General features: G+C 58.3%; 1 protein-coding gene across 1 annotated transcript in view; it reads left to right on the plus strand.

The window, feature by feature from the left end:
• snx15 (sorting nexin 15) overlaps nucleotides 1–21069 on the plus strand; it is a 48124-nt gene extending 27055 nt beyond the window's left edge. Inside the window, exons 8-9 of the mRNA XM_068021889.1 lie at nucleotides 360–484; nucleotides 14626–21069. Coding sequence (XP_067877990.1) covers nucleotides 360–484; nucleotides 14626–14628 — 128 coding nt within the window. The 3' untranslated portion in view covers nucleotides 14629–21069. The remainder of the gene's footprint in view (nucleotides 1–359; nucleotides 485–14625) is intronic.
• Nucleotides 21070–21994: the final 925 nt, after the last annotated feature.

Raw genomic sequence — 21994 nt, forward strand, 5'->3', positions numbered from 1 at the left:
GTTTGATAACGCTCCTGTGAAGCACCTTGGGATGTTTATTACATGCCAGAATTCCCCACTGCTGTTCTTGGTAATATTCAAAGTCTCAGATAAGCTGGTGCGGACCAGTGCTAATGCATAGATATGCATTTTAAAAGCTTACTATATCGCTATTTTTCCTGATGCACCTGTACCTACACCAGAGCTGGCATGAGTGGGTAGTTGGAGTGGGTGAGGCTGGCACAATGGGCCCTGTAATTCTGATCCCCATTTGAGGAGACAGCTGGGGGGCTGTGCCATGGAGAGGGGATGTGGGTTAGGATTCTGGGATCAAACGGGCAGAAGGGTCTTGTCGATGGATACCTGTCTTGTGTTTCCAGGTGACCTGAGCGCAGAGCGGTGCGATGCTGTGAAAAGGAAGACTGCCGAGTACCTGAAACACGCGGAAGCTATTTTCACATTGCACCTCAAGGACACGGGGCCAGAGGATGTGACTCCCTCCTCAGTAAGTCTCGCGAGGCAGTGAGGGGTTGGGGAAAATAGCTTTGCTCTCAGTGTTAGATTGCTCGGCGACCATCACTGCCCGAGTCGAAAATCCTTATCCAACAACCCAGGGCAGAGAGGGAGGGGGTTTGTGTGTGGTCAGTTACACCTCTGACCTTTCACCTCTGTGGCCTGGGATTGAACTGGTCCAGAAAAAATGGAAGCTTCCTGCCCTAAAAGCTTCAGGGATTCCCCCATCAAAGGAGCTTGAGGGGGTCTTGGTCCGGTCTTTAACACGGCATTCAGTTGGCAACTCATTCAAAGAGGCCTCAGGATGGCTGGAGCAGGAGATGGTGTGGAGGGAGTTTTACTCTGTATCTAACCCCCGTGCTGTACCTGTCCTGGGAGAGTTTGATGGGAAATAGTGTAGAGGGAACTTTACTCTGTATCTAACCCCGTTTTTTTTTTTTTTTTTTTTACCTTTTTTTTTCACAAGGTGACCTTTATACCCCAGGCCCCTTTTATATTTTTCATGTCAAGGGGGCCTTTATCCCTCAGGCCCCCTTTATGTACATATTTACAGTTTTAAAATAACTTTATTAAAACAGATAAATAAACAAAAAACTCAAATTAAAATGCCATTCTCGGCGTCGACGATGCACTCCAGTCCCTGCGGTGCCCACCGGTCGCGGAAGGCCTCAAGCGTACCGGCGGACACCGCATGCTCCTTTTCCAGGGACACCCGGGCGCGAACGTAACCGCGGAAGAGGGGCAGGCAATCGGGGAGGACGGAACCCCCGACGGCCCGCAACCTGGACCTGTGAATTGCCACCTTGGCCAGGCCCAGGAGCAGACCGACGAGGAGATCCTCCTCCCGGCCCAAGCCCCTCCGCACCGGGTGCCCAAAGATCAGGAGCGTGGGACTGAAGTGCAGCCAGAATTTGAGGAGCAGCCCCTTCAGATACTCAAAGAGGGGCTGCAACCTCACACACTCCGTATAAATGTGGAACACGGACTCGTCCAGGCCGCAGAAAGTACAGCTGGCCTGGGAGTCCGTGAACCTACTTAAAAGCCTATTGCACGGGACTGCTCTGTGCAGCACCCTCCACCCCAGGTCCCCGATGTAAAGGGGGAAGACTCCCGCGTAGAGAGACCTCCATCGGGGTTTCCCCTCGCCGCCAGTTGGCAACGCGGACCGCCAGGGCGTGTCCGGCCGGCTGACGAGGGCGAGGAAGTGGAAAGTGTGCAGGAGCAGCCCGTACAGGAAACCCCTCCGCGCTGATTGGAATGGCACGGAGGGCATTCCCGAGAGGCGGCTCGGGTTGTGCGGGACCGGCTCCCGAGGAGGGTTTCGGGGCCTGGGTCCGATGAGCAGTTCCGGCCCAGCGGGGGTCAGCTCGGCCGGGATCGCTCCGCACTCCCGAGCCCCCTCGCCACCCGCAGTGAGGGGCGTCCCGGGGGTTTCGGCTACTCCTCCACCCGCCGGACCGTCCCCGGAGTCGGCCGCCCGGACAGCCGAGGCGCTCTCCTCCGCCGGCGGGGGAGCGCCCTGACTGGAGGCGACCATGTTCCAGACTCGGAAAAGATCCCGGTAAAAGACAGGCAACTCCCTCAGAGTGGCGCGGCTAACGGACTCCACCGGGAGCTGCGTGTCGTCTTGAAGGCAGTGACACTGGCGGAAAAAATACGTCGCCAGCGCACACCATCTGGGAGGACGCTCGACGTACAGGTATCTCTGCAGGGTCCGAAGGCGGAGAGTCGCAGCCTGGGTGCGGACGCACACCAGCGACTGACCGCCCTCCTCGATCGGGAGACTCAGGACCGCGGCAGAGACCCAGTGTTTCCTCTTGCCCCAGAAGAAATCGACGAGTTTCTTCTGGATCTTGGTGGCAAATACAGGGGGCGGGGCCAAAGTGAACAACCGGTACCACAGCATGGAGGCCACCAGTTGGTTTATGACCAACGCTCGGCCCCTGTAGGAAAGCACTCGGAGCAGTCCTGTCCAGCGCCCCAGCCGAGCGGTGACTTTCGCCTCCAACTCCTGCCAGTTTGCCGGCCAGGCTTCCTCAGCGGGGCTAAGGTGGACTCCCAGATAGAGGAGGTGCGTGGTGCTCCACGCAAAAGGTGTCATCTCCTCCGGCAGGGAGTCCACCCGCCACTGACCAACCAGGAGTCCGGAACATTTCTCCCAATTGATCCTCGCGGAGGACGCGGCAGAAAAGGTCTGCTGGCAGTCGCGCATCCTCCGCGAGTCAACGGGATCTGTGATTGCGAGGAGCACGTCGTCGGCGTAAGCCGAGAGGACGACCCGCATGGCCGGCTCGCGCAGAGCCAATCCCGTCAACCTCCTGCGAAGCAGGCACAGGAAGGGCTCCACGCAGATGGTATACAGTTGGCCGGACATGGGGCACCCCTGACGCACTCCTCTCCCAAATCGAAGGGGCGCCGTCAAGGACCCGTTAACTTTGACTAGACACTCTGCGGCGGCGTATAAAAGTCGGACCCGGGCCACGAAATGCGGCCCGAGTCCGAAAGCGCGCAGAGTCCCGAAAAGGTAATCGTGATCCACCCTGTCGAACGCCTTCTCCTGATCGAGGGAGAGAAAGGCGACCGACTGACCAGTCCTCTGGGAAAGATGGATCAGGTCCCGGACCAGGTGGATGTTGTCCTGGATGGACCGGCCCGGGACCGTGTAGGACTGGTCGGGGTGGATCATGTGGGCCAGCACGGAGCCCAGGCGGGTAGACATAGCCCGGGCAAAGATCTTATAATCCGTGCTGAGGAGGGAGACCGGACGCCAGTTTTTAAGCAGGCGGAGATCGCCCCTCTTCGGCAGCAGGACGATGACCGCCCTGCGCCACGAGAGGGGCATCTCCCCGGTCGCCAGGCTTTCCCCCAGGACCCGCGCGTAATCGTCCCCCAGGACGTCCCAGAACGCCCTGAGGAACTCCACGGTCAACCCATCCAGCCCTGGGGATTTGCCCCTCGAGAGCTGGTGGAGGGCGCCAGTCAGCTCCGCCAACGTGAGCGGAGCCTCCAATCCTTCGGCGCCCTCCGGGCTGACCTGCGGCAGGTCCTCCCACAAAACTCTGCGCGCATCCTCGCTGGACGGATCCGGAGAGAACAACGCACTGTAATACGTCCGGACCAGGAGGCCCATTCCCTCCGGATCCGTGATGGAGGATCCGTCGTCGGCCAGCAGCTCGACGAGCTGCTTACGGACCCCCCGCCATTTTTCCAGCGAGTAGAAGAAGGGTGAGGCGCGGTCCAAATCTTCCAGGATCTGGATCCGCGACCTCACGTACGCGCCTCGGGACCCTATGAGCTGCAGGTTCCTCAGCGCGCCCTTCTTCTCTTTGTACGCCTGCCACAGGGCCGGGTCCGCGACGGCATGACCGAGGCGGGATTCCAAGTCGAGCACCTCCCTCTCAAGGCGCCCGACCTCGGCTTCCCGCCTCTTGGTCGACCCCTTCGCGTACTCCTGACAGAAGACGCGGATGTGAGTCTTGCCCACATCCCACCATAGCCTCAAGGAGGGGAAGCCCCCCTGCTTCCTTCTCCAGTCGGCCCAGAATCGACAGAACGAGTCCCGAAATCGCACGTCCTCCAGCAGCCGGTTGTTAAAGTGCCAGTACGCGGACCCCGCCCGCGTGCGGAGCGGAGTGAACTCCGCCCACACCAGGCGGTGGTCCGAGCACGGCACCAGCCGCATGGAGGCCGCCGAGACGCGGGAGACGTACGCCTGCGAAATGTAGAGGCGGTCGATTCGCGACCCCCCTCCTCCAGACCTCCACGTGAAGGCGCTGGAGTCGGGATGGAGATTCCGCCAGACGTCCACCAAGTTAAGGGAGCTGATCAGTCCCCTCAACTTCTCCACCGACGCTTGGCCGCGCTGGGGACCGGAGCGATCCCCCACCTCGAGGGTGCAGTTAAAATCCCCCCCGAGGATGATGCACTCGCCGCTATCGATGGAGCTCAAGAGAGCGGACACTTCTTCAAAGAAGCGCGCTTGCAAAGCGCCGGGCCTGGGCGCGTACACGTTCACAAAGTGGAGCGGCACGCTACCCAGGCGAACGGCGAGGTGGAGCAAGCGGCCCGGCACTAGCTCCTTGACCCCCAAGATCTCCGGCTGAAAAGTCGGGGCCAACAAGATAGCCACCCCACTAGAAATAGGGGTGAGGTGACTCATGTAGACCCCACCCTGCCACTCCAGGAGCCAGGTGGCTTCGTCTCCCGGAACGGTGTGGGTTTCCTGCAGAAAGCTCACCGCGTATCTCCCTTCCCTAAGGACTGAGAGATTGTGAAATCTGCGGTGAGCCCCTCTGCTGCCATTGATGTTGAGGCTGGCTATGGTTATCTTCATGTCAAAGGTACGTAAAACCCGTCACCAACAGCTCACTGTGAGGAGGGAGTGGAAGTGCACCTGGCCCTCCACTCCCCCAGCAACCCATTGAGGAACACATTAAAACGGCGCCTCTCAACCAGTTTCACGTCCGCGCGCTTGCCCGCTATCTTAAGGGCGGCACGGACGGACTGGATGATTAGCGCCAGATTCGACCAACGGTCGAGGGCCAGCTGAACTTTATTGCGGCAACCTCTGCAAGCCGCGAGGAAATCCCGGAGTTCCGCCGTGGGGATGAGAGGAGATTCGGTGGGAGGCACGAGGGACTCCACCACCTCACTGGCGATGGAATCAAGATCATCCTCCGTGCCCCGCACCGAATCCCCATCCTCCTCCGGGTCGTCACCGCCAGCGGCCGACACATCCACCACACACTGTGGGGCGGACGTCCCGGCCGCGCCAGCTGGTCCCGCCTCCGTCACGATCCCACCCCCAGGATCGATGGCGGAGGAGTCCTCTCTGGGTTCTATTGTGAAACTGGAGCCTGTAGGCACCAGCGGTTCAGGACCCCCCTCCACCTCCATCCCCAGGCCAATGACTGGGCCAGGGGAGACAGAAGTTCCGGACTCCGGGAAACCAGCCGGAGCCGAGACTGGAGGCGGCGAGAGGAGGCCATCTCCCGCTCCGCCAGCACCCACAGGCCCAGCAGATGGGGCAGCATTCTCAGTTATAACTGGGTCGGGTGTCTCCTGGTTGGTGGTGGACTCCGGCTGGGAGGCCCGGCCCTCTGGGGCCTCGCCCTCCCCTTCATTCAGGACACCCGACCCAGTAGCAGTGGCGGAATGGGCGGTTTCCCCAGGCTCCCCCACCACAAGCAGGGCCCCACTTACTCCTTCAGGAGGGGCCTCACGTACCGGGGCCATCCCCTCCCCTCCATCCTGAGGAATAGGGAGCACCTGCCCGGACTTTGCAGCCTTGGTGGTGGCGGTAGGGGGCACCTGAGGACCAGAAACAGGAGGCAGCTCCCCTCCAACAGATGGGCCCTGCACCTCAGGGCCCTGTGTTATTTCTGTGGAGGGGTGCCTTCTCCTCTTTTTCGCACTTGGGCGCGGAGACTCAGAGACCTCCATGTCATCAGAGGCCTCCGCCTCCGCACCCTTTTTTCCTTTTTTAGTCACCCTGGGCCTGAGCCCAGCCCTGGGACAGGTGGATTCCATGGGAATGGGCTTTGGGCTGAGCTCAGGCTCGGGTTGAGTCAAAGTGTCCAGGGGACGCGCCTCACGATGTTTCTTTTTTCCCCGCGTCTTCCTTCCGCTCGGACGGACGCTCCCCTCCCCGCCAGAGGCTGTGAAAACCACAGCCTCCGGAACCGACTGAGCGGTGTCTGTTGGATGTGCGGGGGGAGTGGGAGGAGGTGCTGTGGAACCACTCTGGGCCGCCGAGGTGGAGCTGGCGGCCGGGAGGTTGGGGCAGTTCTTACGAACATGCCCCACCCCCTTGCAGACGTGGCACCGCGCCCCGTCCGAGGTCCAAAAGACGCGGTAGGCCGTCCCCTGGAACTCCACATTAAATTGGCCCTCCGTGTCCTCCTCCCGCGCCAGCTGCATAAATAACTGGCGGCGGAAGGAGTAGACATGTTGGAGGCTGTGCTCCCGAAGACCAAGCCGGACTGGGGTGATCCCCGACCTCACCTCCCCCAGATGGTGCAGGTGGGGGAGGAGGAGCTCACTGGGAATGAAGGGTGGGACGTTGGACAACATTATCCGATGCGCAGTGGCCCCCAGAGGGTCCACTGGCAGGAAGGTCCCCCCCACAGTGAGCCCTTTACTCAGGGCCAGGGACACCGCCCGCTCGGTCTTCAAAAAGAACACAGCCTTCCCATACATCTTTGAGGCCGCAACAATGGCCGAGGGGCCGACAACCACGGCCATTGCCTTAACGCAGGCCTCAATAGACATGTTGGGGTGGGGATAGCTCTTCACCCCATGGCTGCATGTCAATAATTTAAAGGGTGACGGGGCCACGTGGGCAGCCACAGAAGCTGCAGCTGCGTAGGTAGTAGAGGGCCCCGCCACCGGTGATGAAGGGCTTGCCATGGGTCCAAGAGCTAAACCCACCCCAAATTGTGGACTTGCACACTAAATAACAGATTCACAGAAAAATTTGAAAAGACAAACAAACAAACAACAGGTTAGTGGAGAGGCTGAGGTAAGAGAGGAGAGGCAAAGGCAGGCTGGAAGGGATGACTTGCTTTCTGGAGGTGGTGCTCACAGTACACTTAAAACAGTCTTTGAAGTTGGTCTTCCGGTCTTCTGGTTGGGGGAGTCGTCTTCACCTGGGTCAGCTGAAGCTGCCCAGGCACTATCTATCCCCTTCCGTCTGTTTAGCTGGGCAGCTTCAGCTGACCCAGGTTTGGCAATTGGGGTGGGGAGGGAGCTTCCCTGTGTGCTTTTGCAGCAGCACAGACTCCTGTTGAATTGGCAGCCCCACCCCTTGTTGTTCCAGCCACTTGTTCCTCCCCCAACAGTCCAAAGTAAATTACTGGTGTTCAGCACCCACCTCCAGACAAAGCCTTGTTTCCACAAAATGTCCCTTTCTTCTCTTTAATGGAGACTGTTGTTGGAGTTTTCCTCTGCTTGTTGGTAGCTGCTCTCCCTTGCTCAGTGCAGCTCCTCTCTCCACCTCTGCAACCTCCAACTGCCACCAGCACTGTCAGCTGCACCTCGTTGATGCACTCAGGCTCCCAAATCAGTGGGCAGCCAATCCCAGTGCTGTACCTGTCCTGGGAGTGTTTGATGGGGACAGTGTAGAGGGAGCTTTGCTCTGTATCTAACCCCAGTGCTGTACCTGTCCTGGGAGAGTTTGATGGGACAGTGTAGAGGGAGCTTTACTCTGTATCTAACCCCGTTTTTTTTTTTTCTTTTCTAACCCCGTTTTTTTTCTTTTTTTTTTTTTTTTGCCGTTTTTTTTTCCACAAGGTGACCTTTATACCCCAGGCCCCTTTTATATTTTTCACATCGAGGGGGCCTTTATCCCTCAGGCCCCCTTTATGTACATATTTACAGTTTTAAAATAACTTTATTAAAACAGATAAATAAACAAAAAACTCAAATTAAAATGCCATTCTCGGCGTCGACGATGCACTCCAGTCCCTGCGGTGCCCACCGGTCGCGGAAGGCCTCAAGCGTACCGGCGGACACCGCATGCTCCTTTTCCAGGGACACCCGGGCGCGAACGTAACCGCGGAAGAGGGGCAGGCAATCGGGGAGGACGGAACCCCCGACGGCCCGCAACCTGGACCTGTGAATTGCCACCTTGGCCAGGCCCAGGAGCAGACCGACGAGGAGATCCTCCTCCCGGCCCAAGCCCCTCCGCACCGGGTGCCCAAAGATCAGGAGCGTGGGACTGAAGTGCAGCCAGAATTTGAGGAGCAGCCCCTTCAGATACTCAAATAGGGGCTGCAACCTCGCACACTCCGTATAAATGTGGAACACGGACTCGTCCAGGCCGCAGAAAGTACAGGTGGCCTGGGAGTCCGTGAACCTACTTAAAAGCCTATTGCACGGGACTGCTCTGTGCAGCACCCTCCACCCCAGGTCCCCGATGTAAAGGGGGAAGACTCCCGCGTAGAGAGACCTCCATCGGGGTTTCCCCTCGCCGCCAGATGGCAACGCGGACCGCCAGGGCGTGTCCGGCCGGCTGACGAGGGCGAGGAAGTGGAGAGTGTGCAGGAGCAGCCCGTACAGGAAACCCCTCCGCGCCGATTGGAATGGCACGGAGGGCATTTCCGAGAGGCGGCTCGGGTTGTGCGGGACCGGCTCCCGAGGAGGGTTTCGGGGCCTGGGTCCGATGAGCAGTTCCGGCCGAGCGGGGGTCAGCTCGGCCGGGATCGCTCCGCACTCCCGAGCCCCCTCGCCACCCGCAGTGGGGGGCGTCCCGGGGGTTTCGGCTACTCCTCCGCCCGCCGGACCGTCCCCGGAGTCGGCCGCCCGGACAGCCGAGGCGCTCTCCTCCGCCGGCGGGGGAGCGCCCTGACTGGAGGCGACCATGTTCCAGACTCGGAAAAGATCCCGGTAAAAGACAGGCAACTCCCTCAGAGAGGCGCGGCTAACGGACTCCACCGGGAGCTGCGTGTCGTCTTGAAGGCAGTGACACTGGCGGAAAAAATACGTCGCCAGCGCACACCATCTGGGAGGACGCTCGACGTACAGGTATCTCTGCAGGGTCCGAAGGCGGAGAGTCGCAGCCTGGGTGCGGACGCACACCAGCGACTGACCGCCCTCCTCGATCGGGAGACTCAGGACCGCGGCAGAGACCCAGTGTTTCCTCTTGCCCCAGAAGAAATCGACGAGTTTCTTCTGGATCTTGGTGGCAAATACAGGGGGCGGGGCCAAAGTGACCAACCGGTACCACAGCATGGAGGCCACCAGTTGGTTTATGACCAACGCTCGGCCCCTGTAGGAAAGCACTCGGAGCAGTCCTGTCCAGCGCCCCAGCCGAGCGGTGACTTTCGCCTCCAACTCCTGCCAGTTTGCCGGCCAGGCTTCCTCAGCGGGGCTAAGGTGGACTCCCAGATAGAGGAGGTGCGTGGTGCTCCACGCAAAAGGTGTCATCTCCTCCGGCAGGGAGTCCACCCGCCACTGACCAACCAGGAGTCCGGAACATTTCTCCCAATTGATCCTCGCGGAGGACGCGGCAGAAAAGGTCTGCTGGCAGTCGCGCATCCTCCGCAAGTCAACGGGATCTGTGATTGCGAGGAGCACGTCGTCGGCGTAAGCCGAGAGGACGACACGCATGGCCGGCTCGCGCAGAGCCAATCCCGTCAACCTCCTGCGAAGCAGGCACAGGAAGGGCTCCACGCAGATGGTATACAATTGGCCGGACATGGGGCACCCCTGACGCACTCCTCTCCCAAATCGAAGGGGCGCCGTCAAGGACCCGTTAACTTTGACTAGACACTCTGCGGCGGCGTATAAAAGTCGGACCTGGGCCACAAAATGCGGCCCGAGTCCGAAAGCGCGCAGAGTCCCGAAAAGGTAATCGTGATCCACCCTGTCGAACGCCTTCTCCTGATCGAGGGAGAGAAAGGCGACCGACTGACCAGTCCTCTGGGAAAGATGGATCAGGTACCGGACCAGGTGGATGTTGTCCTGGATGGACCGGCCCGGGACCGTGTATGACTGGTCGGGGTGGATCATGTGGGCCAGCACGGAGCCCAGGCGGGTAGACATAGCCCGGGCAAAGATCTTATAATCCGTGCTGAGGAGGGAGACCGGACGCCAGTTTTTAAGCAGGCGGAGATCGCCCCTCTTCGGCAGCAGGACGATGACCGCCCTGCGCCACGAGAGGGGCATCTCCCCGGTCGCCAGGCTTTCCCCCAGGACCCGCGCGTAATCGTCCCCCAGGACGTCCCAGAACGCCCTGAGGAACTCCACGGTCAACCCATCCAGCCCTGGGGATTTGCCCCTCGAGAGCTGGTGGAGGGCGCCAGTCAGCTCCGCCAACGTGAGCGGAGCCTCCAATCCTTCGGCGCCCTCCGGGCTGACCTGCGGCAGGTCCTCCCACAAAACTCTGCGCGCATCCTCACTGGACGGATCCGGAGAGAACAACGCACTGTAATACGTCCGGACCAGGAGGCCCATTCCCTCCGGATCCGTGATGGAGGATCCGTCGTCGGCCAGCAGCTCAACGAGCTGCTTACGGACCCCCCGCCATTTTTCCAGCGAGTAGAAGAAGGGTGAGGCGCGGTCCAAATCTTGCAGGATCTGGATCCGCGACCTCACGTACGCGCCTCGGGACCCTATGAGCTGCAGGTTCCTCAGCGCGCCCTTCTTCTCTTTGTACGCCTGCCACAGGGCCGGGTCCGCGACGGCATGACCGAGGCGGGATTCCAAGTCGAGCACCTCCCTCTCAAGGCGCCCGATCTCGGCTTCCCGCCTTTTGGTCGACCCCTTCGCGTACTCCTGACAGAAGACGCGGATGTGAGTCTTGCCCACATCCCACCATAGCCTCAAGGAGGGGAAGCCCCCCTGCTTCCTTCTCCAGTCGGCCCAGAATCGACAGAACGAGTCCCGAAATCGCACGTCCTCCAGCAGCCGGTTGTTAAAGTGCCAGTACGCGGACCCCGCCCGCGTGCGGAGCGGAGTGAACTCCGCCCACACCAGGCGGTGGTCCGAGCACGGCACCAGCCGCATGGAGGCCGCCGAGACACGGGAGACGTACGCCTGCGAAATGTAGAGGCGGTCGATTCGCGACCCCCCTCCTCCAGACCTCCACGTGAAGGCGCTGGAGTCGGGATGGAGATTCCGCCAGACGTCCACCAAGTTAAGGGAGCTGATCAGTCCCCTCAACTTCTCCACCGACGCTTGGCCGCGCTGGGGACCGGAGCGATCCCCCACCTCGAGGGTGCAGTTAAAATCCCCCCCGAGGATGATGCACTCGCCGCTATCGATGGAGCTCAAGAGAGCGGACACTTCTTCAAAGAAGCGCGCTTGCAAAGCGCCGGGCCTGGGCGCGTACACGTTCACAAAGTGGAGCGGCACGCTACCCAGGCAAACGGCGAGGTGGAGCAAGCGGCCCGGCACTAGCTCCTTGACCCCCAAGATCTCCGGCTGAAAAGTCGGGGCCAACAAGATAGCCACCCCACTAGAAATAGGGGTGAGGTGACTCATGTAGACCCCACCCTGCCACTCCAGGAGCCAGGTGGCTTCGTCTCCCGGAACGGTGTGGGTTTCCTGCAGAAAGCTCACCGCGTATCTCCCTTCCCTAAGGACTGAGAGATTGTGAAATCTGCGGTGAGCCCCTCTGCTGCCGTTGATGTTGAGGCTGGCTATGGTTATCTTCATGTCAAAGGTACTTAAAACCCGTCACCAACACCTCACTGTGAGGAGGGAGTGGAAGTGCACCTGGCCCTCCACTCCCCCAGCAACCCATTGAGGAACACATTAAAACGGCGCCTCTCAACCAGTTTCACGTCCGCGCGCTTGCCCGCTATCTTAAGGGCGGCACGGACGGACTGGATGATCAGCGCCAGATTCGACCAACGGTCGAGGGCCAACTGAACTTTATTGCGGCAACCCCTGCAAGCCGCGAGGAAATCCCGGAGTTCCGCCGTGGGGATGAGAGGAGATTCGGTGGGAGGCACGAGGGACTCCACCACCTCACTGGCGATGGAATCAAGATCATCCTCCGTGCCCCGCACCGAATCCCCATCCTCCTCCGGGTCGTCACCGCCAGCGGCCGACACATCCACCACACACTGTGGGGCGGACGTCCCGGCCGCGCCAGCTGGTCCCGCCTCCGTCACGATCCCACCCCCAGGATCGATGGCGGAGGAGTCCTCTCTGGGTTCTATTGTGAAACTGGAGCCTGTGGGCACCAGCGGTTCAGGACCCCCCTCCACCTCCATCCCCAAGCCAATGACTGGTCCAGGGGAGACAGAAGTTCCGGACTCCGGGAAACCAGCCGGAGCCGAGACTGGAGGCGGCGAGAGGAGGCCATCTCCCGCTCCGCCAGCACCCACAGGCCCAGCAGATGGGGCAGCATTCTCAGTTATAACTGGGTCGGGTGTCTCCTGGTTGGTGGTGGACTCCGGCTGGGAGGCCCGACCCTCTGGGGCCTCGCCCTCCCCTTCATTCAGGACACCCGACCCAGTCGCAGTGGCGGAATGGGCGGTTTCCCCAGGCTCCCCCACCACAAGCAGGGCCCCACTTACTCCTTCAGGAGGGGCCTCACGTACCGGGGCCATCCCCTCCCCTCCATCCTGAGGAATAGGGAGCACCTGCCCGGAATTTGCAGCCTTGGTGGTGGCGGTAGGGGGCACCTGAGGACCAGAAACAGGAGGCAGCTCCCCTCCAACAGATGGGCCCTGCACCTCAGGGCCCTGTGTTATTTCTGTGGAGGGGTGCCTTCTCCTCTTTTTCGCACTTGGGCGCGGAGACTCAGAGACCTCCATGTCATCAGAGGCCTCCGCCTCCGCACCCTTTTTTCCTTTTTTAGTCACCCTGGGCCTGAGCCCAGCCCTGGGACAGGTGGATTCCATGGGAATGGGCTTTGGGCTGAGCTCAGGCTCGGGTTGAGTCAAAGTGTCCAGGGGACGCGCCTCACGATGTTTCTTTTTTCCCCGCGTCTTCCTTCCGCTCGGACGGACGCTCCCCTCCCCGCCAGAGGCTGTGAAAACCACAGCCTCCGGAACCGACTGAGCGGTGTCTGTTGGATGTGCGGGGGGAGTGGGAGGAGGTGCTGTGGAACCACTCTGGGCCGCCGAGGTGGAGCTGGCGGCCGGGAGGTTGGGGCAGTTCTTACGAACATGCCCCACCCCCTTGCAGACGTGGCACCGCGCCCCGTCCGAGGTCCAAAAGACGCGGTAGGCCGTCCCCTGGAACTCCACATTAAATTGGCCCTCCGTGTCCTCCTCCCGCGCCAGCTGCATAAATAACTGGCGGCGGAAGGAGTAGACATGTTGGAGGCTGTGCTCCCGAAGACCAAGCCGGACTGGGGTGATCCCCGACCTCACCTCCCCCAGATGGTGCAGGTGGGGGAGGAGGAGCTCACTGGGAATGAAGGGTGGGACGTTGGACAACATTATCCGATGCGCAGTGGCCCCCAGAGGGTCCACTGGCAGGAAGGTCCCCCCCCACAGTGAGCCCTTTACTCAGGGCCAGGGACACCGCCCGCTCGGTCTTCAAAAAGAACACAGCCTTCCCATACATCTTTGAGGCCGCAACAATGGCCGAGGGGCCGACAACCACGGCCATTGCCTTAACGCAGGCCTCAATAGACATGTTGGGGTGGGGATAGCTCTTCACCCCATGGCTGCATGTCAATAATTTAAAGGGTGACGGGGCCACGTGGGCAGCCACAGAAGCTGCAGCTGCGTAGGTAGTAGAGGGCCCCGCCACCGGTGATGAAGGGCTTGCCATGGGTCCAAGAGCTAAACCCACCCCAAATTGTGGACTTGCACACTAAATAACAGATTCACAGAAAAATTTGAAAAGACAAACAAACAAACAACAGGTTAGTGGAGAGGCTGAGGTAATAGAGGAGAGGCAAAGGCAGGCTGGAAGGGATGACTTGCTTTCTGGAGGTGGTGCTCACAGTACACTTAAAACAGTCTTTGAAGTTGGTTTTCCGGTCTTCTGGTTGGGGGAGTCGTCTTCACCTGGGTCAGCTGAAGCTGCCCAGGCACTATCTATCCCCTTCCGTCTGTTTAGCTGGGCAGCTTCAGCTGACCCAGGCTTGGCAATTGGGGTGGGAGGGAGCTTTCCTGTGTGCTTTTGCAGCAGCACAGATTCCTGTTGAATTGGCAGCCCCACCCCTTGTTGTTCCAGCCACTTGTTCCTCCCCCAACAGTCCAAAGTAAATTACTGGTGTTCAGCACCCACCTCCAGACAAAGCCTTGTTTCCAACAAAAAAAGAATGTCACTTTCTTCTCTTTTAAAGGTGATTGTTGTTGGAGTTTTCCTCTGCTTGTTTGTAGAAGCTCTCCCTTGCTCAGTGTAGCTCCTCTCTCCACCTCTGCAACCTCCAACTGCCACCAGCACTGTCAGCTGCACCTCGTTGATGCACTCAGGCTCCCAAATCAGAGAGCAGCCAATCCCCGTGCTGTACCTGTCCTGGGAGTGTTTGATGGGGACAGTGTAGAGGGAGCTTTACCAGGCTGGTTTTAATAGACCAGTGTGTCCCAATCCCACCCTGTGCATGTGACATTCCAACCATGCCTGTCGTGCAGTCACTAGACCTCATACATCATTCAGGAGAGGGTGGGTTTAAGCAGGGCTTGTCTCACTCGAATCTTTACCAGCCTGTTTCTTTCCTTCCAGTGACCGTTAAGTGTGTCGGAGTGGAGGGCCACGTTCAAGAGAATGTGCCAGGGGCACCAGCAGGTCAAACATCTGAGACATGGGCGCGAGGAGATTTCTCCTGCTGCCGTTTCCCCCCCCCACGTGCCTGAAAAGGTTAATCAATAATGTTTTTACCAAATGCTTTCCAGACCTGTCACCGAGCTCCTCCCTGGGCTGATTGACCCCCCCACCCACCTCCTAACAGTGTAATAGACCTGAACCCTTCAGCTGTGCCACCCTGTGTCAAAACATCATGGGTGGCATTTCTGTTCTGACAGTGCAACCGCAAGAGGCGGAGAGATTGGATGAACCCCCCCCCCCCCACTACCCCCCCCCCCCCCCCCTCCCCCTCACACCTTCCTCCTCACACCTTCCTCTGGATGGAGAGATTAGGACATCTCGGTGGAGGAGGAATGTTGGGGTTCCCCCAGTTCCGGAGGTAGGGGTGGAGCAGAGTCAGGCGAGGAGAGGGGGCCCGTGGGTCTGTGTGGGGGCGCGAAGATGGTTCTCAATTTGGAGAAATTGGAGCCTCCCCCGAAAGTCAGAGATGTCCTGTTGCCGTGGTGCCTCGGGTCTTGTGGGATGTGCCGGCGAGGGAACGAGGGAAAACCCGTCGGCTGCCGCAAACCCGGGCCAGGTCGGCGTCGCCCGATCCAGGACCGTGTTTGTATTGTGGGCTCGGGCTGCTTTATCAGTGCAAACAGGCACCTCACACTGCCAAGCGGAACAAAAAGCATCACCATCATACTGTACCTTATCTCATCCCTCAAAACACTGAAAATGAATTGCTTTCAATGGCAGTGACTGTTGTTCGTAGCGAAACATGCCACCTTGTTTTACACAGCAAGATCCACCACAGTAAGGTCGACAACCAATCTGTTTTTAGTGGTAGTGATTAAGGAAGTAATTTTGGCCAGGACACCGTGGAATCACTCGGGAAGGTCGCGGGATCCTTTACATCCACTTGAGAGAGCAGACGGGGGCATCTGTAATGTCTCATCCAAAAGATGGCATCTCAGACAGTGCAGCACTCCCTCAGTACTGCCGCTCAGACAGTGCAGCACTCCCTTAGTACTGCCCCTCTGACAGTGCAGTACCAGGCAACATCCTGGTAAACCTCCTCTGTCCCCTCTCCAAAGCCTCCACATCCTTCTGGTAGTGTGGCGACCAGAATTGCACGCAATATTCTAAGTGCGGCCTAACTAAGGTTCTGTACAGCTGCAGCATGACTTGCCAATTTTTATACTCTATGCCCCGACCGATGAAGGCAAGCATGCCGTATGCCTTCTTGACTACCTTATCCACCTGCGTTGCCACTTTCAGTGACCTGTGGACCTGTACGCCCAGATCTCTCTGCCTGTCAATACTCCTAAGGGTTCTGCCATTTACTGTATACCTCCCACCTGCATTAGACCTTCCAAAATGCATTACCTCACATTTGTCCGGATTAAACTCCATCTGCCATTTCTCCGCCCAAGTCTCCAGCCGGTCTATATCCTGCTGTATCCTCTGACAATCCTCATCATTATCCGCAACTCCACCAATCTTTGTGTCCTCCGCAAACTTACCAATCAGACCAGCTATATTTTCCTCCAAATCATTTATATATACTACAAAGAGCAAAGGTCCCAGCACTGATCCCTGCGAAACACCACTAGTCACATTCCTCCATTCAGAAAAACACCCATCGACTGATACCCTCTGTCTTCTATGACCGAGCCAGTTCTGTATCCATCTTGCCAGTTCACCTCTGATCCCGTGTGACTTCACCTTTTGTACCAGTCTGCCATGAGGGACCTTGTCAAAGGCTTTACTAAAGTCCAGATAGATAACATCCACTGCCCTTCCTTCATCAATCATCTTCGTCACTTCCTCAAAAAACTCAATCAAATTAGTAAGACACGACCTCCCCTTCACAAAACCATGCTGCCTCTCGCTAATAAGTTTGTTTGTTTCCAAATGGGAGTAAATCCTGTCCCGAATAATCCTCTCTAATAGTTTCCCTACCACTGACGTAAGGCTCACCGGCCTATAATTTCCTGGATTATCCTTGCCACCGTTCTTAAACAAAGGCACAACATTGGCTATTCTCCAGTCATCTGGGACCTCACCTGTAGCCAATGAGGATGCAAAGATTTCTGTCAAGGCCCCAGCAATTTCTTCCCTTGCCTCCCTCAGTATTCTGACAGTGCAGCACTCCCTCAGTACAGTCCCTCTGACAGTGCAGCACTCCCTCAGTACTGCCCCTCTGACAGTGCAGCACTACCTCAGTACTGCCCCTCTGACAGTGCAGGACTCCCTCAGTACTGCCCCTCTGACAGTGCAGCACTCCCTCAGTACTGCCCCTCTGACAGTGCAGCACTCCCTCAGTACTGCCCCTCTGACAGTGCAGCACTCCCTCAGTATTGACCTTCTGACATGTGCAGTACTCCCGCAGTACTGACCCTCCGACAGTGCAGCACTCCCTCAGTACTGACTCTCCGACAGTGCGGCACTCCCTCAGTACTGACCCTCCGACAGTGCAGCACTCCCTCAGTACTGACTCTCAGACAGTGCGGCACTCCCTCAGTACTGACTCTTCGACAGTGCGGCACTCCCTCAGTACTGACTCTTCGACAGTGCGGCACTCCCTCAGTGCTGACTCTCCGACAGTGCAGCACTCCCTCAGTACTGACCCTCCAACAGTGCAGCACTCAGTACTGACTCTCCGACAGTGCGGCTCTCCCTCAGTACTGCCCCTCCGACAGTGCAGCACTCCCTCAGTACTGACCCTCCGACAGTGCGGCACTCCCTCAGTGCTGACCCTCCGACAGTGCAGCACTCCCTCAGTACTGACTCTCCGACAGTGCAGCACTCTCTCAGTACTGACTCTCCGACAGTGCAGCACTCCCTCAGTACTGACTGTCCGACAGTGCGGCACTCCCTCAGTGCTGACTCTCCGACAGTGCAGCACTCCCTCAGTACTGAGCCTCCGACAGTGCAGCACTCCCTCAGTACTGACTCTCCGACAGTGCGGCACTCCCTCAGTACTGACCCTCCGACAGTGCAGCACTCCCTCAGTACTGACTCTCCGACAGTGTGGCACTCCCTCAGTACTGACCCTCCGACAGTGCAGCACTCAGTACTGACCCTCCGACAGTGCGGCTCTCCCTCAGTACTGACCCTCCGACAGTGCGGCACTCAGTACTGACCCTCCGACAGTGCGGCTCTCCCTCAGTACTGACCCTCCGACAGTGCAGCACTCCCTCAGTACTGAACCTCCGACAGTGCAGCACTCCCTCAGTACTGACTCTCCGACAGTGCGGCACTCCCTCAGTACTGACCCTCCGACAGTGCAGCACTCAGTACTGACCCTCCGACAGTGTGGCTCTCCCTCAGTACTGACCCTCCGACAGTGCAGCACTCCCTCAGTACTGACTCTCCGACAGTGCGGCTCTCCCTCAGTACTGACCCTCCGACAGTGCGGCTCTCCCTCAGTACTGACCCTTCGACAGTGCAGCTCTCCCTCAGTACTGACCCTCCGACAGTGCGGCTCTCCCTCAGTACTGACCCTTCGACAGTGCGGCTCTCCCTCAGTACTGACCCTCCGACAGTGCGGCACTCCCTTACTACTCCACTGCAAGTGTCATCATGGACTGTGGGCTTAATTCTCTGAAATGGGGCATGAACCCACGGCGACGTGATTCAGAGTGAGCCACACTGAGTCTTGGCTGACACTGAGGAAAGTTCAAACCCTCCGCACCCCCACTTTAAGCCCCCGCTCTTTCTGTGTCGCACTTTATCTTTCGAAGGATGCAGTGTGATGTTACAGAGGTGTGGGTGGTGTTTCTCTGCTCTCCTTTGTTCAGTGTTTGTGGCCAGGAGTGGGGAACCTGACAGTGTCAGAGGACTCAGACTCTTTACCCACCCCCGCCCCCCCCCCCCCACCCCCAACACCTCCCCCATTCCCCCACCACTTAATTCCTGAGGAATTAATCAGGTGTGGGGTCCATGGCTGTTGAGTGTCCTACACTCTTCCACATGCGAGGCCAGGCAGACTGTTCAACTGTGAGGGCATCATCCGACATCTACACGCTCCCACTTTCCAGCAGAAAATAGCAGGAGGAGGCCATTCAGCCCCTCGATCCTGTTCCGCCATTGAATCCAATCACAGCTGATCTGTATCTTCACCCCCATCTGCCCTGCTTCGTTCAGTAACCCTTAATCCCAACAAAAATCTATTCATGTCAGATTTGGCATTTTCCATTGCCCTTCCAGCCTTGACAGTTTTCTGGGGGAGAGAGTTCCCGATACCCACTCCCCCTTTGTGTGAAGAAGTGCTTCCTGACATCACCCCTGAACGATTAGAATCACCCCCTTAATCTTCTACACTCGAGGGAATACAAGCCCAGTCTGTAAAAACCTGTCCTGGTAATTTAACCCTTTTAATTGTGGTATCTACTGCGTGCTCAGGAGCAGGAACCTAACCTGGAGGCACGAGTTCTCCAGCTGCTCTCCTGAATTTGGTCTGTATCGATTGGCAGCTCTTTGCAGTTGGTTGTTTTGTAATCTGATTCTCGCTGGGGACAGGGCCTGTATTAACGGGCTCAGAGATTGGCACGGGACAGTGTGGGGCCTGTGTGTTACTGTGTCCCACTCGCTACATGCTGTGACCCCCCCCCCCCCCCTCAGCAGGTGGTGCTGTGGATAAGCAAACCATCACCACTCATCGTCACACTACAGATGGAAACCACAATGAAACCATTCAAGGGCTGCTGCTGTTTTAATTCTAATCTCCATTATCCTGTTCCCCAGTTACACTCTTTCCCTCAAAGGCACTGACTCTCACTGGGGTACGGGTCCCACACACACTGACTCTCACTGGGGTACGGGTCCCACACACACTGACTCTCACTGGGGTACGAGTCACACACACACTGACTCTCACTGGGGTACGGGTCACACACACACTTGACTCTCACTGGGGTACGGGTCACACACACACTGACTCTCACTGGGGTACGGGTTCCACACACAGTGACTCTCACTGGGGTACGGGTCCCACACACACTGACTCTCACTGGGGTACGGGTCCCACACACACTGACTCTCACTGGGGTACGGGTCCCACACACACTGACTCACACTGGGGTACGGGTCCCACACACACTGTCTCTCACTGGGGTACGGGTCCCACACACACTGACTCTCACTGGGGTACGGGTGCCACACACACTGACTCTCACTGGGGTACGGGTCCCACACACACTGACTCTCACTGGGGTACGGGTCCTACACACACTGACTCTCACTGGGGTACGGGTCCCACACACACTGACTCTCACTGGGGTACAGGTCCCACACACACTGACTCTCACTAGGGTACAGGTCCACACACACTGACTCTCACTGGGGTACAGGTCCACACACACTGACTCTCACTGGGGTACATGTCCCACACACACTGACTCTCACTGGGGTACAGGTCCACACACACTGACTCTCACTGGGGTACAGGTCCCACACACACTGACTCTCACTGGGGTACAGGTCCCACACACACTGACTCACACTGGGGTACAGGTCCCACACACACTGACTCTCACTGGGGTACGGGTTCCACACACACTGACTCTCACTGGGGTACGGGTCCCACACACACTGACTCTCACTCGGGTATGGGTCCCACACACACTGACTCTCACTGGGGTACGGGTCCCACACACACTGACTCACACTGGGGTACGGGTCCCACACACACTGACTCTCACTCGGGTACGGGTTCCACACACACTGACTCTCACTGGGGTACAGGTCCACACACACTACTCTCACTGGGGTACGGGTCCCACACACACTGACTCTCACTGGGGTACAGGTCCCACGCACACTGACTGTCACTGGGGTACGGCTCCCACACACACTGACTCTCACTGGGGTACGGGTCTCTCGCTCTCCCCCTCTCTCTCTCGCTCTCCCCCGCCGCCCCTCGCTCCTCCCCGTCTCTGCCTCTCCCCCCTCGGTCTATCTATTTGTCCCCCCTCTCTCTGCCTGTATCTCAGTCAGTATCAGATGAGCATGGATGGTATGGACTGAGACGCTGTGGGTTCTGATGTATTTCTGCACGTGTGTCTTTGTCCTTCGTATTCACTGTGCCGCCCTCAGTGTGAATGAGTTTGTGAAAACTCTGCACTCCGTGCTCCTTTGTTTGCGATTTCCCTCGGAATATCTAACAGACAGTCCCTTCACACACAATCCTGCTCACATTGACGGATTCACTCAGTTCCCTACGCGCCCTCTGTGCATTGCCTGCCCTTCCCCACTGCCAGTTTAAAGCACTTTTGAGCCTTAATGTTCAACTTTGCCACCAGGCGAATTATTTTGTGATACTGTACATTTTAAGCACCTGGTTTGACTTCAATTAAAGCCATTCTAAATACTCTGGATTATCAATTCTGTTCTGTTCATTATCGGGCTCTTTGCACCATTTGCTTCCTGATCTGCTGCTGGAATCCGACATTCCCACTCCGAATGGCTCTTTCCCTATGGGAAGTATTGTGTCGGCACAGTATCCTTATCCCCTATTGGGAACCAGCTTGCAGTTGTCAGGCTGCTTTTAAAAATAATGTTCTCTGGTTGTGGCCAGCATTTATTGCCCATCCCTAATTGCCCTTGAGAAGGTGGTGGTGAGCTGCCTTCTTGAACCGCTGCAGTCCGTGTGGGGTAGGTACACCCACAGTGCTGTTAGGAAGGGAGTCCCAGGATTTTGACCCAGTGACAGTGCGGCACTCCCTCAGTACTGACCCTCCGACAGTGCGGTGCTCCCTCAGTACTGACCTTCCGACAGTGCGGTGCTCCCTCAGTACTGACCCTCCGACAGTGCGGCACTCCCTCAGTACTGACCTTCCGACAGTGCAGTGCTCCCTCAGTACTGACCTTCCGACAGTGCGGTGCTCCCTCAGTACTGACCCTCCGACAGTGCGGCACTCCCTCAGTACTGACCCTCCGACAGTGCGGCGCTCCCTCAGTACTGACTCTCTGACTGCGCGGCGCTCCCTCAGTACTGACCCTCCGACAGTGCGGTGCTCCCTCAGTACTGACCCTCCGACAGTGCGGCACTCCCTCAGTACTGACCCTCCGACAGTGCGGCACTCCCTCAGTACTGACCCTCCGACAGTGCGGCACTCCCTCAGTACTGACCCTCCGACAGTGCGGCACTCCCTCAGTACTGACCCTCCGACAGTGCGGCACTCCCTCAGTACTGACCCTCCGACAGTGCGGCACTCCCTCAGTACTGACCCTCCGACAGTGCGGCACTCCCTCAGTACTGACCCTTCGACAGTGCAGCACTCCCTCAGTACTGACCCTC

This window comes from Heterodontus francisci, chromosome 44 (assembly GCF_036365525.1).
Source record: "Heterodontus francisci isolate sHetFra1 chromosome 44, sHetFra1.hap1, whole genome shotgun sequence".
NCBI classification, from domain to species: domain Eukaryota; kingdom Metazoa; phylum Chordata; class Chondrichthyes; order Heterodontiformes; family Heterodontidae; genus Heterodontus; species Heterodontus francisci.